We start from the raw sequence: 17,603 nt of genomic DNA on the forward strand, positions 1-17,603 counted from the left end.
ATGATTTTATTAATTTCATTTTTGGTTTGCTCATTGCTACTCTGTAGAAATTCAACTTATTTTTGTGTCCTCTGAGGAGTTTTAAATTTTGTTTCCTCATTTGTTTCATGATCTAAAAGAAAACAGTCCACCCACATCCACACATCCCAACCGTCTGCAGAGCCACCTTGTGCCACGCACGGCCGGGGGCTTCGGGGCCCGTTTGCATTTGTTCTGGGGTCGCCTGGCACGAGGTCTCCCACGCTTGGGAACCCTGGGCCAGGCCTGTGCGTGGCGCAGGGGGTGGAGGGCGAAGCTTTCCCCTGCGTGTTCCCGCGACATGTTCTGGCGGCTGGGTGCACACTGAGCCTGCAGGCCCTGAGGAGGCCCAGTGGGAGGTACTGACCCACCGAGGGCCGCTGTGTGCAGGCACCGAGCAGAGCGCCTCACCCATCCGTCCCAGCCTCGCTTTTCTGTATATTTTGGTGTTCGGCTTTGGTCTCCAGATTCACAGGGTACTAGCTGCCACGGATGCCTTTTTTTTTTCAAAACAGCTTGCCTTAGCGGTCACAGCATTCTCTTCAATCACACAGGCATTGCAAGAGGCACATTATCCTAAACGCCACATGAAAATAAGCTCCGTGATTTCCCGTATTAAAATTTGGTATGTGACAAATCGAGCAGACATATTATGTCACTGGTTTTATTTTTTATTTTTTTTTTTTTTTTAGATTACATCGTTTTATTTTTTTTTTTTTTTTAAATCATCATTTTATTGAGATATATTCACATACCACGCAGTCATACAAAACAAATTGTACTTTCGATTGTTTACAGTACCATTACATAGTTGTACATTCATCACCTAAATCAATCCCTGACACCTTCATTAGCACACACACAAAAATAACAAGAATAATAATTAGAGTGAAAAAGAGCAATTGAAGTAAAAAAGAACACTGGGTACCTTTGTCTGTCTGTTCCCCTCCCCTACTTTTCTACACATCCATCCATAAACTAGACAAAGTGGTGTTTGGTCCTTATGGCTTTCCCAATCCCATTGTCACCCCTCATAAGCTACATTTTTATACAACTGTCTTCGAGATTCATGGGCTCTGGGTTGTAGTTTGATAGCCTCAGGTATCCACCACCAGCTACCCCAATTCTTTAGAACCTAAAAAGGGTTGTCTAAAGTGTGCATAAGAGTGCCCACCAGAGTGACCTCTCGGCTCCTTTTGGAATCTCTCTGCCACTGAAGCTTATTTCATTTCCTTTCACATCCCCCTTTTGGTCAAGAAGATGTTCTCCGTCCCACGGTGCCAGGTCTACATTCCTCCCTGGGAGTCATATTCCACGTTGCCAGGGAGATTCACTTCCCTGGGTGTCTGATCCCACGTAGGGGGGAGGGCAGTGATTTCACCCCTCAAGTTGGCTTAGCCAGAGAGAGAGGGCCACATCTGAGCAACAAAGAGGCATTCAGGAGGAGACTCTCAGGCACAAATACAGGGAGGCCTAGCCTCTCCTTTGCAGCAACCGTCTTCCCAAGGGTAAAACTTATGGTAGAGGGCTCAACCCATCAAACCACCAGTCCCCTATGTCTGTGGTCATGTTAGCAACCATGGAGGTGGGGTAGGCGAATACCCCTGCATTCTCCACAGGCTCCTCAAGGGGGCACTACATCTTTTTTTTTTTTTTTTTCCCCTTGTTTGTCTTTTTTCTTTTTTTTTTTTTTTTTTTTTTTTTTAACTTTCCCTTCTTTTTTCAAATCACCTGTATGAAAAAAAAGTTAAAAAGAAAACAAACATACAATAAAAGAGCATTTCAAAGAGACCATAGCAAGGGAGTAAGAAAAAGACAACTAACCTAAGATAACTGCTTAACTTCCAACATGTTCCTACTTTACCCCAAGAAAGTTACATAATATAGCAACATTTCAGTGAACTTGTTCCTACTACAACCATCAGAAATTAACAGACCATAGTCATTTCTGGGCATCCCCAGAACGTTAAATAGCTTATTGTTCTTCCTGGATTATTGTTCCCCCTTCCTTAATTGCTCTCTACTGCTAGTTCCCCTACATTCTACATTATAAACCATTTGTTTTACATTTTTCAAAGTTCACATTAGTGGTAGCATATAATATTTCTCTTTTTGTGCCTGGCTTATTTCGCTCAGCATTATGTCTTCAAGGTTCATCCATGTTGTCATATGTTTCACCAGATCGTTCCTTCTTACTGCCGCGTAGTATTCCATCGTGTGTATATACCACATTTTATTTATCCACTCATCTGTTGAAGGACATTTGGGTTGTTTCCATCTCTTGGCAATTGATGTCACTGGTTTTAAAACAGCTAACTATTTTCTAATTTGGGAGTCAACGCTCTAGAGAGACCCTGAACCATCTGGTGAAAACCTGGGGACCCTGGGAAGCCCCAGGAGGCCCCATGGGCACTGGGCGTCGGCCTTGGTGCCAGTGAGGGGGACGGGGCAGGGGTATGTGGCCGGAGACGCCGGCTGGAGCCACCCCCCCCCCACCCGCCACGTCCCCGGAACGACTCGGCCCCTAGAGGCTGCTGTGAGCAGTGGGACAAACGCAGCCATACAGTGGGACAAACGGGCTTTGAAAAACAATTGAAGTAAAATTCACATAACATAAAACCAATCATGTTAAAGTGTACACTTAAGTGGAATTTAGTACACTGACAGTGTTTTGTGACTGCCAAGTCTAATTCCAGAACATTTTCATCACCTGAAGCAGTCGCTCCCATCCCCACCTCCACCCCTGCATCCACTTTTGTGTCTCTGGCTTTGCCTGCTCTGGGCGTTTAGTGCAAACGTGTGGCCTTTTGTGTGTGGTTTCCTCACACGGCATACTGGCAGGGTTCATCCAGTTGTAGCGGGGGTCAGATGCCTTTCCTTTTTGTAGCTAATATTCCACTGCAGGGAGCAGACCACCTTTTGCTTTTTGTTTCATCCATTGATGGACAAACAGGTGGGTGTTGTTGTTTTTTTTAATTTTAAATTGACAGTGTGGTCGACTTTGAAGCTCGTATGAAACCTAAGAGAACAGCGTCATGACCCACAAGGACCTTGTCCGAGCACCCACAGTGGCTAGTCACTGGCCGGCCTATTCCCTGCCGGGGGACACGTCACATCCACGTAGACGCTCGTAGATCCGCCCGGCTACTTAGCGCGTGCAAGGGTTCGAATGGGAAGGATTCTGGTTTCTGGGCAACCCTCACCCCCTGATGTTCTGAGGCCCCCACACACACACACCTGCAATGGGCGGTTGCTGTGACTTGTTGAGTTTTACTGTGGGTGCTGTTTCCGCGTGGTTAGACTTGTCATCCTGTCTGGTTGAGTTCTACCTGCCTGCACTCAGGAAAGTTACCAATCGTACTAACAAATGAGCTCAGCTGTCGCATTCACTCTTGTGTGTGAATTGTTAGGGTGACAGACAACATTTCTATTGGTGGCCGTGGGCCTGGGCAGCGGCATGAGAGTGTCTGTTGGGGTCCAGCACGGTCCTTGCAGGGCTGAGTGGTTTCTGGCCTGTGCATGGGCTTACCTGAGCTCAGGGCTGGTGTACACGCATGTGTGATTCCCTGAGCTCAGGGCTGGTGCACACATGTGTGTGATTCCCTGAACTCAGGGCTGGTGCATGCACATGTGTGATTCCCTGAGCTCGGGGCTGGTGCATGCACATGTGTGATTCCCTGAGCTCGGGGCTGGTGCACACGCGTGTGTGATTCCCTGAGCTCAGGGCTGGTGCACACATGTGTGTGATTCCCTGAACTCAGGGCTGGTGCATGCACATGTGTGATTCCCTGAGCTCGGGGCTGGTGCACACGCGTGTGTGATTCTCTGAGCGCGGGGCTGGTGCACACATGTGTGTGATTCCCTGAGCTCAGGGCTGGTGCGTGTGTGTGTGTGATCCCCTGAGCTCAGAGCTCTCCTACCCATGGGGCTGTACCAGGCCTGGCACCCAGTGCCGGGCTGTCTGCATGGGGGCATCCCAAGCTGACTGTCCCCTCGTGACTAAGGACTAGGGAACATGCGGGCAGTGTTTATTCCGGAAGGGGCAGAGGTGGGGCCCAGAGGACATCCCGAACTGGCAACCCTCGTGGGGAAGGAGAACGTGGGCAGCTGAGGGCGGCAAGCCAGGCTGCAGGGTGCCAGACTTGGCAAACAGAAACAAAGGAATAACTTTCATTAATCAGAAATTAACGGACAGCCTCATTCCCTGATGATGCTAGGTAAGTGGGGCCTTACTGTGTAGCCTGTTACAGGTGGGTCTAAACCCTTACTTCTCAACTGCTGTCCTGCAAATTTAATTTTTTGTTCCCCTCGTTAGGTTACAGTTCTTTTAAATGTGAGCATCTGAATCTCTCGCCCGTGGGTGGCTCGGCACCCTGCAGTTCAGAAGCACTTTTATGTCTGGTATTTCACAACTGTTATATTTGTGCATCTATCAAAAGCTGAAATCCACTAGGTTCAGTCACTTGCCTAGTATATCAGTTATCTATTTTATTTTTAAAATTTTTATTGTGGTAATTTGTGTATAACTATCTATTTTAACGACTTTCACATACCCAGTCCAGTTACCCAGGTATTTATTACACTCAGACGCTCTGCTGCCATCAGCACCATCCATTCGTTGCCAAAACTTTCCCATCACCCGGAACACAAACGATGCACCCGGGAGCAGATCCCCACTGCCGCCCGGCCCGTTACCTTGACCTTGTCTGCGTGTGTCGGTTACCTATTGCTGTGTAACAGGTGCCCCCTGCCGTTACTGCCTTTTAACTTAGGACAGCGGGTGTTAGCTGTCGGGGTCGGTGGAGAGGCTGGGCAGCGCCTCTGCGGGTTTCCAGGCTCCTTCCCGGAGGGCACGAGGCGGTCTCGCTCGGCGTCTGGCAGTGCCTTGGCCCCTGCGCGTGGCCTGGCCCCGCTGCCCCCCAGGAGAGCGACGGCGGAACCCGCCAGGACTTTCCGCAGTCGAGACGGCGGGACACGCGCGGGGACTCTGCGGCCGGGGCCGTGCGGGGCGCCGCGGGGGCGCGCGGCCTGGGAACCCGCCTGGTTCATTCATTCTGCGGCCGAGGAGGTTCGGAGCCGGGGGGGCGGGCTGCCGACGGACGGACGTCCGCCAGGGCCAATCAGCGCCGGGAGTGGTGCGTCCGGGTGGGCGGGGCTTTTCTGCCCCGGAGGCCCCACGGGAGCCTGGAGCACGGCGGGTCCCCGAGTCCCCCCCAGGTCACCGGCCCGGCGTTGCCCCGTGGGGCGCGATGGGAGGCCGGGGAGGACCAGTCGGGAGGAGCGGGAGGGCAGGCCGGCCGGCCCGGGACCCCCGAGTCCGTGTCAGCAGGAAGATTTTTTTGGAGTCCCGACCCCAGGCACCCGCTCGGCGAGGGGGCGCGGGGGCTTCCTGCTGCCCGGGGCTGCGCAGGTGTGTGGCGAGGAGCGGGGGGCGGAGGCTGCTGGGGACGCGGCGCCCCTCTGCGCCCTCGGCCGTGGCTGCGCCCCTGGCTGTCGGCGGGAGCGCGGGGGACCCCGCCGGGACCCCGGAGCGCTCTTGGGACCACCGGGCGGTTGGAGAGCTGACTCGGCCCCGGCGCAGGGAACCTCGGAGCAGATGTGGGGCCAGTGGGATTTGGAACCCCAGAATTAGGCATGGAGTTGGCGGTTCACAAGGGAGGAAGTGGAAATGCCGGGAGGCTGCGGCCTTGTTCTGGGCTCCTACCAAAAGGTGGGAAAGACCCCCATCCGCCCACCACCCAGTTCTCCAAAAGAGCAGAGGCTGCAGCACCCCGGGGCCCCCTTTCCAGGCCAACCCGGCCTAGCCACTGTCACCCTGCGATCCGTCCCTTCTGCTTCCCCAGGTTGGGAGCCCCGGAGCCCTCGGTGACCGCAGGATTCTCCAGAGGCCGCCGCAGACCTGACCGCCCAGGCAGGCCGCCCAGCACCGGCTCCGGCTCCGGCTCTGCACAGGTAGCTACCGCCGTGGGCCCCCGCATCCCCCAAGGGCGGGGCTGAGCTCAGGGCTCCAGTGCTGGGCTCCCAGTAATACCAGCTGCCGTCTTAGGGACGAGGTACCCCCAGGTACCGCGTGGGTGGGGCCCGCTGGGTCTGCCCTGGATGGGATCCCCAACAGGCAGCTCCATGGCTGTTGGTCCCCCAACATGCTGCAGTGTCCCCATCTGTACACAGGGTCTGTGCCAATGAGCTGCCTTCATAACTTGGGGGCTGGAGGGTTAAGTGGGAAAAGGTGACCAGAGCCCCTGGCTGGGCACACGCAGGTCCTGGACGCTGACAACTCGGGGTTGCTGCTTTGGCACCCCCCAGCCCTGGAGGCAGGCGGTGACTTTGCAGATTGTGCAGGTGGGGACGGGGAGGCTTGGGGGGCTGGGACAGTGCCCGGGCTGCCAAGGAGGAGGCGCGAGGCCAACACAGCCACCCCGGCTGTCTGCGCCCGGCCCTCCTTTCCCGGCTGCTCCGGAGCCCCAGGTGGGTGCTCCCCCCTCACTGGGATGTTGCCTCCCCCCCAGGAAGACCCCTGGACCCCGGGTTCCTTGCCAGGGAGAAGGTGGAGGCTGTGGGCCAGGCTGAGCCCCCAGCATGCCCCTGCCTGAGCCCGGTGAGCAGGAGGGCGAGAGCGCCAAGGCTGGCCAGGAGCCCGCCCCGGAGCCCGGCACCGACGTGGTCCCTGCAGCCCCCAGGAAGCCCAAGGACTTCTCCAAGCTCGTGCTGCTCACGGCCTCCGACCAGAGCGGGCATGGGCTGGGCCCTGAGGGCCCGGGGATGCATTGCGTCATCTCCCTGGAGATGTCCGGCCCCGGCCCCCTGGCCAGCCCCCTCCAGGAGGTCCTGCCAGCCGAGGAGCAGGAGGCAGTGCAGCCCGGCCCCCAGGCCCCTGAGCCCAAGCGCGGCAAGCTGGACCCAGGTGAGGCCCCAGGACACACGTGAGATGTGGAGCTGCCACCGCAGTGTGCCCCCTCCATCCCATCGACTCCCCACTCTGCCTCGCTGCTCCTCGGGGACCCCGGGGGGGAGGCGGGGGGTCAGGGGCCCAGACTCGGGCACCTTGGAGAGGGGCTGGAAGCCCAACTCTGCCCCTTCCCCATCAGGTGGCCTCCGCAGGGCCTGAGTCCGGGGCAGCAGCCTTGCCCGAGGGCCGGGCTTGGGCCCAAGAGCCACCATGGCTAAAACCCAGCTCTACCCTGGACTGGCGCTTTCCCCATTCCATATCGGGGTGGTCACCAGACCTCCCTCAAGGGTGCTTGTGGCTGACTGTGGCCACCAGTGAGGCTCGGGCACAGTGCCTGGCCACGGTGAGTGGTCGGCTAGCACCAGCACCCACTGCCACCACTGAGGTGCCCAGGGGGAGGGAGCTCCTTGGTGGTCTCTGCTCACGGTTGGCAGTGGCTTTCTTCTCTTTTCACTGTGGTGAAATCATAACATTTCCCATTTTTTAACCATTTTTAAGTTGACAATTCAGTGACGTTAATTAGACTCAGTGCTGTGCAATAACCACCCGTCTATTTCCAAGACGGTCCGTCCCTGCGGCAGCAACCCTGCCCCCAGCCCCTGGCAACCTCTCACCTACTTTCGGACTCTGAATTTACCTCTTCTAGACATTTCCAAGAAGTGAAACCAGACGGTGATCATCCCTTTGTGTTTCATTTCACTCGACTTGATTCTCTCAGGGTTCATCCATCTGTCGCACATCCCAGAACCTTCCGTTTCACGACTGAGTCATACTCCGCTGTTTCCCTTCTCCCCTGTGGTGGGCACCTGGGTTGCTCCCCCTTTGGTTATTGTGAATAATGCTGCTATGGACGTTGCTGTGCAGGGATCTGTGTGAGGCCCTGTTTTCAGTTCTTTGGGGTGACCCAGAGCAGAACCCAAAGTCACATGGTAACTCTAAGACTAACTCTTTGAGATTGGCCTATTTCTTGAACCTTGGTTTGGGGGAGCAGAAGAGTAACAGTGTTAAGGTCTAGGGCCAGACTCCGTGCACCCCCTTTTCTAGCAGGGTAGCCTTGACCACCCTGTCCCTGCTCTGATCAGGGCCGTCTCCCAGGCTGGAGTGAGGGGCATCAACCCTGGGGTACAGCAGCCCCTGGTGCCGAGGCCCCTCAGGTCCTCAGTGCCCGCCCCCCACAGCGGCAGCCAGCCCGCAACCCGGGGCTCTGTGGGTGTCCTTTAGGTTGGGGTTCTGGGAGTGCATGGGGGGCACCGCGCCCACCTCCTCACGTCCCGCTCGGCTCAGCTGACAGCCTCCCCTTGCCCCCAGCAGCCGCCCAGCCCCTGGAGTTCCTGAGGACCCCGTTCGGGGGCCGCCTGCTGGTGCACGAGTCGTTCCTGTACAAGCAGGAGAAGGCGGTGGGGGACAAGGTCTACTGGAAGTGCCGCGAGCACGTGGAGCTGGGCTGCCGCGGCCGGGCCATCACCCGGGGCGCGCGGGCCACGGCCATGCGGGGCCACTGCCACCCGCCTGACGAGGAGGGCCTGGAGGCCTGGCGCCAGAGGCAGAAGCCCCCCAGCCACCCAGAGAGCCCCGGAGGTCAGGGCCCTGCCGAGGAGCCGCCCAAGAGTCTGGGGCCCGAGGAGCCCACCCCTGGGCTGGGACTGAGCAAGCCAGCCGCCCCAGACAAAGGGCCCCGGGCCTTGTCACTGTTGAGCCTGCCCCCCAAGAAACGCCCGACGCTGGGGCTAGGTGAGCACCCCTGCAGCCCACCTCCCCGGGAGCTGGGAACCGGGGCCCACGTCCTTTATAAAATGTTTTCAAGGTCAGAAGGACTTTTAAAAATATGAACACATCCCAGTAACTGCTAAGTCCCTGGGATAGATCCACTGCTCTGGAAGGCCCCAGAAGCCTCTGGAAGACTCTGGAAAGCCCAGGCATCCCAGGTCCTTTTGAAGTTTTCTGGTTCAGAAAGCTGTGGTGTGCGGCCCATAGATCTTATTCTGGGAGTTGCTGAAGTTTGGGGAGGACAGCCTAGTGGAAGAATCTTGGGTTTTGGGCCCCAGATTCGAATCCCGGCCACACCTCATAGCAGCCGCGAAGCCTCTGGAAACGTGCTTGGCTGCCATCGCAGGCGCTTCCTCCCGACAGCGACGGGGGATGGCGGGATGGCGGGGGACTGTGGGGAGGGCGCGTGGAAGGCCTGTGAAGGGCTCGCAGCAGCCCAGCGGAGATGGTGAGGGAGAGTCTTCATGGCTGTTGGTGTGACAGGGCTGTCCCCCAAAGGGCTGCCCCCCAAAAGGCTCAAGGCAGTGGCTGCCTGGTCCTGGGGAGACTTACTTTTCCCTGTGAATCTTTTGGCACTGTTTGAATATTATGCCATGTGCGTGCATTACTTACTCAGAAAATAGGTGACCTTTAAAAACAAACCCTAAAACCAAAACGCATGGCCAGGACTGACCAAGCGGGCAGGCTGTGGGTGGGGCCCCGCTGGGGGTGGGAGTGTGGCCTTGAACTTGGGGTTCGGCCCGGTGAGCCTGGGTCTGTGTACCTGAGGGTGGGGAGGACACCGGCCGCTCCTCTCTGGGTCGCTGGGAACTCAGCGGGAACTCGCCTGGGGCCCCCGCGCCTGCCAGTCAGGGAGCCGCAGCAGATGGCCGCTGTGGGGGAGAAAACCCCGTGGCCTCCCCTTTATCACCACCTGGGTGTGGTCTCCAGGGAGTGTGCCCTCCCCGCCCCCACGCCGATGACAACCCTCCCAGCACCCCTTCCCTCCGCAGGGGGGGCCCGGCCCCTGGAGTACCTGAGGACGTGCTACGGCGGCAGCTTCCTGGTACACGAGTCGTTCCTGTACAAGCGGGAGAAGGCCGTGGGGGACAAGGTCTACTGGACGTGCCGGGACCACGTGCTGCACAGCTGCCGCAGCCGGGCCGTCACCCAGGGCCAGCGGGTCACCGTGATGCGGGGGCACAGCCACCGGCCCGACGTCGAGGGCCTGCAGGTCCGGCGGCAGCAGGAGAAGGCCACGGGGACACTGCAGGCCCGGCCGGGCGGCCCAGTGCGCTTGGACCAGCTGCCGCGGGGCGTGGACAGTCTGCTCCCCTGCAGGGGCCCCGGGCCCCTGACCCTCACCAGGCCCAGACCCAGGAAGCGAGCCAAGGTCAAAGAGCAGCCCCAGGCCCTGCAGGGAGCCCCCGCCAAGGAGGAGGAGGAGGAGCCAGACCCCGACCCAGACCCGGATGGGGGTGAGCCTTTGTCCTCTGGACTTCACTGACCTTCCCAGCCATGGCAGCGGGTGGCACTTGCGGCCAGCGTGCCCACCTCCCGGGTCTCCAGCCCGGCTCTGGCTTCCCCGCAGGAGGCCCCGAGTTCCTGAGGACGCCCCTGGGCGGCAGCTTCCTGGTGTACGACTCGTTCCTGTACCGGCGGGAGAAGGCGGCTGGGGAGAAGGTGTACTGGACGTGCCGGGACCAGGCCCGCATGGGCTGCCGCAGCCGGGCCATCACCCAGGGCCAGCGGGTGACCGTGATGCGGGGGCACTGCCACCCGCCCGACCTGGGCGGCCTGGAGGCCCTGAGGCAGCGCGAGCGGCGCCCCGGCCTGGCCCAGCGGGGGAGCCCAGGTACTGGGGGTGGTGGGGGGCCCTCAGCGGGGCCTCGGGACAGGCAGGACACCCAGACAGCCTTCTCAGGACCACAGTCCCCCTTTCCTCACCAGAACCTTCTGGAAGGAGCGAGAGCCCTCTCATCTCACTCCTGTGCCCAGGGACGCTGCTCTCCTGCGGGTGGTGTCCTCCCTCCCGCTCAGGCCCGACGTCCCTGAAAGCCCAGCAGCCTGTGATAAACCCACATGCCCTCTTTTCTCCACCTCCCTCCTCCTCCTTCTCCTCCTTTTTTTGTTTTTAAGAATCTGTCGCATTCACAGGGGAAGTTAATTGTGCAAGAAGGTGGGCTTCTGGCTTTTACGGTTTCCAGTACCAAGCGTGGCCCACAGTTTAGGTGGTTAAAGGCCGGTGGAGGGGCTCTTTCCTGTCCCCCGCTTCTCCCCTCCTCCAGCTGTTCTAGAGCCTGTAGTCGCCCGTCCTGCAGGGACCCAGACCCAGGCCTCGGCTCCGTGGTTCCGTCGTCTCCCCAGCTTACTCCTCTGCCTGGTCAGCCCCCAGGTGGCCTCGGTGCTCCGACCCTCACACTCGGATAACGTAGAAGCTCCTGTCCCGCCTGCGTCTGAACTCACCCACGTCTCCATTCCTGCCACGGCCACTTGCCTCTCGACAGGTTTGATTCCCAAACCTGCGGTTTCTGAGTCACACAAGTCGCCTTCAGGGCCTGTTAGGTGCCGCCTTTCCTCCACCTGAAGCCTGTTCTTTTCATCCTCTGACTCTGTATTCCATTTTCATTTTGTTTTTTTGTAGCTGGAGGCAGTGCAGGGTCCCCGCTCTGAATCACCACGTTGAGCTCTTTCCCTTGGTTCTGGGTTGTTGCTCATTTCTTAGATCGGGTTTGTACTGTTATCACCAGTTTTCCAATTTTCTCATCACTGTTGATCTAAAACAAGAGAAAATAAGGATTTAGTTCTTATCCACTTCCCCGTCCTCTCACTCTGGTCATTGCCCATTTTCTTGGTTTTCATCTTATCCGCAGCGGTTCACGGCCGGGCTGGGAGCCCAGACTCCACTTCCTCCCTCGGCTTTTTGCTTCCTCTGCAGCTCAACAGCTGCTTTACTCGTTTGCCTCGTTTTCTGCACACCCATTGCGAATCCATCCTCAGCCATTAAACTTTGCTTCTTCGTCACCGTCACCGCAGCCAGGTCATTGAACAGGTCCTGGCTGTACGTCGCTCCGGGAGTCCCCAGCCCGTGCTGGTCTGGACTGGGCCCAGGGCCCAGCAGGGCTGCCCTTCTGTCATCCTGGGTCCCCTTGGCTGGACCCCACACCCCTCTCCTTGGTTTACTTCCTTGTTTGGCGAAGTTCTCCCTCTGGTCACTTCCTGAGGCGGAGTCCCTAGGGGGTGACCCTTTTGAGACCTTGCATAGCTGAAAACGTCTTTATTCTCTCTTCCCCTGCACTTGACGGAGCAGTGGCTGTGCAGGGAGCTCGGGTGAGAAATCATTCTGCCACGTCATCAGGTCCTGTTCTTGATCGGCTTTGCAGCCTCCTGACCCCTGGGCCCACCCTGAGACCGGGCTCACCCTGCTGGCTTAGGGTCCCTCCAGCCTGGGCGCACCTGGCCCTGTGGCACCCCCAGGGCCTTTGCAGGCCCAAAGCCCTGTCCTTCAGCCCAGGGAGGATTTGGGTTCTCGGTAATTCTCTTCTCCCTTTTTTTCTCTTTCTTTCACCTTTTCCTGAGTCAGCTCTGCTGGCTGCCGCCTTGCATGGTCCTGCCCAGGAGCCCCGGCCCGCGCCCGGCCCTTCTGGGCAGCATTACTTCTGCCCTCATGTTGAGTGTCCTCTGCCTGCCTTCCAGTGTCCTCCAGCCGTGGCCTCGGCCTCCCCCACGCCTTTTCTCCGTTTGCTCGCTCTGGCCTCAGTCTCAGGCCAGCGCTCTTCTCAAATGTCTGCTGACCCTGGGCTGGCCGCTCACATGCGAGGTGAGGCCCTGGCCAGCTGGGCGCGGCTGCCCACGGGGGCTGACCGCAGGCGATGCGCAGGGAGCCATGCTCCCAGGATGGGATGCCAGGTCTGCGTCCGCGGGTCTCCCTGGGCTGGTGCATGTCCCCAGGAAGACCCCCCTGTCCGGTGGATAAGTCTGGCTGCCAGCATTCTGGGACTTGGCAGGAAAAGGGGCGAGGAGCCCCCACTCGGGTCTCACACCCCCCCCCCGGCCCGAGGGGTGGGCACCTGCGGCTCCACCACCTTCTCTTCCTGCCAGCCCTCACCCCGCCTCCCCTGTGGGGCCTGCTCTGGACCCCTCTTCAGAGGACCCCACCTCGGAGCCCCCCAGGCCTGGTAGCTGGGTTCGACTTGCTGTGGCACAGCCTCCCCTGCAGGCTCTAAATCCCCGGGTGTCTCTGGTCTCCTGCCACCCCCCACCCCACCCCGGCTGTCACGTGTGCCCTTTGACCCCTTGGCTGACATTCTAGTAGGCGTGGGAGGAAGCAGGGAACTCCACTGTTCGCGCAGCTTGCTCCCCTTTGTCCGACCTCGGGTGGGGTGCCCCTGGCTGCCGCGCTGCAGGTGTCGTCCCACCTCCTGGGCCCCACCCCTCTGCACCCCTCCTCCCCGGTTTCCCCTGCTTTTTTCTAGTTCCTCTGGGGACGACTGTCCCTCCCCTCCCAGGGCCACTGCTGCTGTCTGGATGTGCCGGCCACTCCCCAGGCTGTCCCGGCCACCTGTGGGGTCCCCCGGAGGGACGGGAGGGAGCCCTTGGAGTAGATGGGCACAGTCACTGCCAGCCCCCCACCCCCAGCTCCCCAAGACAGCCCCACCTTCCTGCCTGCTCCCCGCAGCCCTCGGCCCACATCTCACCTCCACCTGCCCTGGACCCCACCCCACTCTGCTCCCAGATGAGCTCCCGGGTCTCCAGCCCGGCTCTGGCTTCCCCGCAGGAGGCCCCGAGTTCCTGAGGACACCCCTGGGCGGCAGCTTCCTGGTGTACGACTCGTTCCTGTACCGGCGGGAGAAGGCGGCCGGGGAGAAGGTGTACTGGACATGCCGGGACCAGGCCCGCATGGGCTGCCGCAGCCGGGCCATCACCCAGGGCCAGCGGGTGATGGTGATGCGACGACACTGCCACCCCCCCGACCTGGGCGGCCTGGAGGCCCTGAGGCAGCGTGAGCGGCTCCCCGGCCCAGCCCAGTGGGAAGGCCCAGGTGCGGGGAGCGGGGAAGGCAGGGCCTGGCCTCCCTGCTGTCCAGCAGCCCCTGGGGCCCGCACCCCAGCCCCCAGCCCAGAGACCACTTTCCAGAACGACCCCCACCCCCGCGGTGGCTCAGGTCCAGTGGAGTCCAATGATGCCATGTCCATCTGTCCACTTGGCTTGAGGCTGAGGGCAGGGGTTGGGGTGTCTGGGACAGGCTGTCAGCGGGAGAAGCTCTCAGCCACTGTGGAAGGGGTGGGAGCCAGGGTGGCACTTGGGCAGCTGCAGGAAGTGCTGGGCCCCGTGTTTGGGGGGTGTCTGGATAAGCAGCCAGCCCCACTTGGTCTCCCCCTCTCTGGGCTCTCTGGTGTCTGTCTGCCTGTCTTCTCTCTCTTCCCCGACCCCACCTGGACCAGCAGCTTCCCCTTTCCATGGTTCAGTGTGGCTGCCCCAACCCTTCAGTCCAGGTTTGTAAAAGTCTCCAGAGAGAGAGTCAGGTGGCTGCCAGCTGGCTGAGGGTGGGTGGGCAGGGAGCCAGCCCCAGCCGGGCCTCCCATGGGGACCCAGCCATCCTCGCTGGGGTCCCCCCAATCCAGGGTGGCAGCCAGGGTCGGGGCAGAGAGGCCTTGGCAGGGAGCAGAGGAGCCCGCAGGCAGGGGATGGCCGGCCTGCCTCTGAGGGGCTGGCAGGCAGGAGTGTCCACACCCTGGGCCCAGCAGGGCAGACAGCAGAGTGGATCCTCTTGGGGGTGGCATTTTCCTGGGCTCCAGATACCCACTGACTGTCACTTTCTCGGCAGGCCCCCTCCGGCCTCTAGAGTTCCTGAGGACGTCCCTGGGGGGCAGGTTCCTGGTGTACGACTCGTTCCTCTACAGGAAGGAGAAGGCGGCCGGGGAGAAGGTGTACTGGATGTGCCGGGACCAGGCCCGGCTGGGCTGCCGCAGCAGGGCCATCTCCCAGGGCCAGCGGGTGATGGTGATGCGGGGGCACTGCCACCCCCCCGACCTGGCGGGCCTGGAGGCCCTGAGGCAGCGCGAGCGGCGCCCCGGCCCAGCCCAGCAGGAGGGACCAGGTGCAGAGGGGCGGTGGCAGGGGCTGGGGGTAGGAGAGGACCCTGGGGACAGGGGCCTCTGTGGTCAGGCGCACTCTGAGAGCTTCATGGCCTGGCCCAGCACTCATTCTAGAATCTTCAGCTTCTCTCTATTGGCTCCGTCTTATCCAGAAAATGCACATAATCTGTCCCAACCTTTAGCTACCCTTTTCTCATCTTTCTTTTATGATAAGAGTTACTAACTTTTTTACAGACCGTATTCTCCTTTGACAATCTTATGAAAAATATAGATTGCCCCAGAAGCGGATGCTAGTGTGTGTGTGTGTGTGTGTGTGTGTGTGTGTGTGTGCGCGCGCACACATACACAAACACGTGTGCAGACACACAGGCACACACAGTTGTGTAAGTTATTAATTTTCTAGAGTTGAACATGGGTTTTCTTCACTTAAACAGAATATTAAATCAGCTTTTACAAAGCATTGTAAGAATTCACATCACATGGCTATTTCTTAATAGCTATCTTGAGAAACATAGAAATGAATCTAAAGTATATAAGTCAGCCAAAAGAAACTTGATTTCTGCTAAAAAAGGAAAAAGGAGATTTCAGGAGAAAGCCACTATTGGGCTTAAGCAGTGGGAGCTGTGGTTTGCCTTTGACACTGCGATGGGCGTGCCATCTCCAATATCCAGCTGGTTCCCAGTCCTTTCGATGACAAGGGCAGAAGACTGACTCTTATGGGCCTCAAGTAGCTTATGTTACCAGGCACAGGCCGTTCTGGGTGTTAGAAAACCAGAATCCCCAATGACTCCCCAAATCAGAGTCCTTCGCCTGGTTTCCTTTATCCTCAAAGCCCTGAGGTCATCAATGGTGAGGTGTGTGTCGTTGGTTCTGTCAGTTTCAACAAGAAAAGAAGTGTTAATCCATGATTTCCATTTTTTTTTTCTCAGAAAAGACAAAACTTCTACCTAAAGTTCAACCGTGCTTCAAGACTTGTGCTCCCGAAAGCCAGCAGATGTATGGGTAATTGTATTACTTATCTACTGTGTCTCAACTTACCCCAAAACTCAGTGCCTTAAAACGCAAATGTTTACTGCATCTCACAGTTTCTATGGGTGGAGACTTTGGGGTGCTGGGTGCTGCTCAGGGCTCCCGAGAGACTGCACAGTCTGAAGGCTTGACTGGGGCGGGGGCTCCACTTCCAAGACGGTGCCCTCACCTCCACAGCTCTGGGCCGGAGGCCGCGGTACCTTACCATACGGACCTCTCGTTAGGACGCTTGGGTGTCTTCGGGACCAGGCAGCTAGCTTCCCCCAGTGTGAGTTATCTGGGAGACAACAGAGCAAGAAGGAAGCCGTCCGTAAGAGCAGAAGCTTTCCCCAGGCACACATGGAACCTCCTCCAGGGCAGACCGTGTGCCAGGCCATAAAACAAGCCCCATAATGTAAAAGGACTGAAATCACACAGAGTGTGTTCTCTGACTACAATGGGATAAAATTAGAAATCAGTAACAGAAATTTACAACTTTGTGGAAATTAAACACATTCCTAAATAACCAGTGGGTCAAAGAAGAAGTCCCAAGGGAAATGAGAAAATACTTTGAAATGAATGAAAATGAAGATAGAACATACGAAAGCATGCGCTGTAGCAAAAGCAGTGTGTAGATAGAAATCTATTAACTGTAAACATTTATATTTAAGAAAAGATCTCAAATCAATAATTTCAACTTCTGCCTTAAGACGCTAGTAAAAGAAGAGCAAACTAAACCTAAAGCAGACAGAAGGAAGGAAATAATAAAGATTAGAGCAGAAGTTAGTGTCGTATCAACCCACCATTCACCCCATTCCACCCTGCAGCTGGCACAATCTTCTTTGTAACAATTGTGAAATCTTTGCTGCCCTCCAGAAATGGGAACTTGCATTGGTTCAGCTGAAATTCAGAATTATGTGCTGGACAGAAGATCCGAGGTCTTACATCACCTGAACCCATTGGATAATGTGTCACGTTTCTTTTGGACAGCTTGCCAACGAACAGAGGTTCATTGGGGAACAGAGGTTCACTGGGGACCCATGAACCACTTCAGTAGGAAAAGTAATCCTCTCCTCCCCATAAACTACCTACCTCACTTCGTCTCACTCGTCACTGAAAACCTCACCAGAACAAACGAATATTGGCACCATTTTTGAAGAACCTGAGAGAAGAGAAAATAATGATGATAACATATGTTTGAATAGCACTTGGAAAAATATTTGTGTGTCCATTTAATTAAACCTTAAATCGTGATTCATATCAGAGGCAGAAGTGTACTGTTTGTGTGAATGTTAATCCAAGAAACCACTGTGTTCCCTTGGCCTGCCCAGCACGTTTTAAGGAACCTCTTACAGGATGGGTGATCACCAATAAGGGGTCCCAACTAGGGCCTGGGGACCAGATCCACCCACCACCTGTTTTTGTAAATGAAGTTTTATTGGAATGCAAAAAAGAAAAAAAATTAATGAAATAGAGACCAGAAGAATAATGGAGAAAATCAACAAAACCAAAAGTTGTTCTTCAAAAAGATCAACAAAATTGGCCAAACTTTAGCTAGCCTGACCAAGAAAACATAGAGGAGACTCAAGGTATTAAAGTCAGGAATGAAAACAGGACACCACTACCTACCTCACGGGAATAAGAATTATAAAGGAATACTATGAACAACCATTTGCCAACAAAGTAAATAAATTAAATGGGAAAATGCCTACAAAGACACAAACTACTGAAACTGACTCAAGAAGAAAGAATATCTAAATAGACCTATAATAAATAGAGATTGA

General features: G+C 57.1%; 1 protein-coding gene across 6 annotated transcripts in view; it reads left to right on the plus strand.

The window, feature by feature from the left end:
• The window catches only part of FLYWCH1 (FLYWCH-type zinc finger 1), a 74,051-nt gene that overhangs the window by 51,147 nt on the left and 5,301 nt on the right, over positions 1–17,603 (plus strand). For 2 of the 6 annotated variants that reach the window (XM_037813652.1, XM_037813651.1), the window contains exons 3-10: positions 5,862–5,970; positions 6,528–6,922; positions 8,276–8,698; positions 9,727–10,191; positions 10,305–10,568; positions 13,491–13,754; positions 14,541–14,813; positions 15,741–15,813. In XM_037813652.1, the coding sequence (XP_037669580.1) occupies positions 6,598–6,922; positions 8,276–8,698; positions 9,727–10,191; positions 10,305–10,568; positions 13,491–13,754; positions 14,541–14,813; positions 15,741–15,813 (2,087 nt within the window). In that variant the 5' untranslated portion in view covers positions 5,862–5,970; positions 6,528–6,597. Of the gene's footprint in view, positions 1–3,676; positions 5,429–5,861; positions 5,971–6,527; positions 6,923–8,275; positions 8,699–9,726; positions 10,192–10,304; positions 10,569–13,490; positions 13,755–14,540; positions 14,814–15,740; positions 15,814–17,603 lie in introns of those variants that run through there. The other 4 variants (XM_037813653.1, XM_037813655.1, XM_037813657.1 and 1 more) reach the window with 4 other exon arrangements.

This window comes from Choloepus didactylus, chromosome 21 (genome assembly GCF_015220235.1).
Source record: "Choloepus didactylus isolate mChoDid1 chromosome 21, mChoDid1.pri, whole genome shotgun sequence".
Taxonomy (NCBI): Eukaryota; Metazoa; Chordata; class Mammalia; order Pilosa; family Megalonychidae; genus Choloepus; species Choloepus didactylus.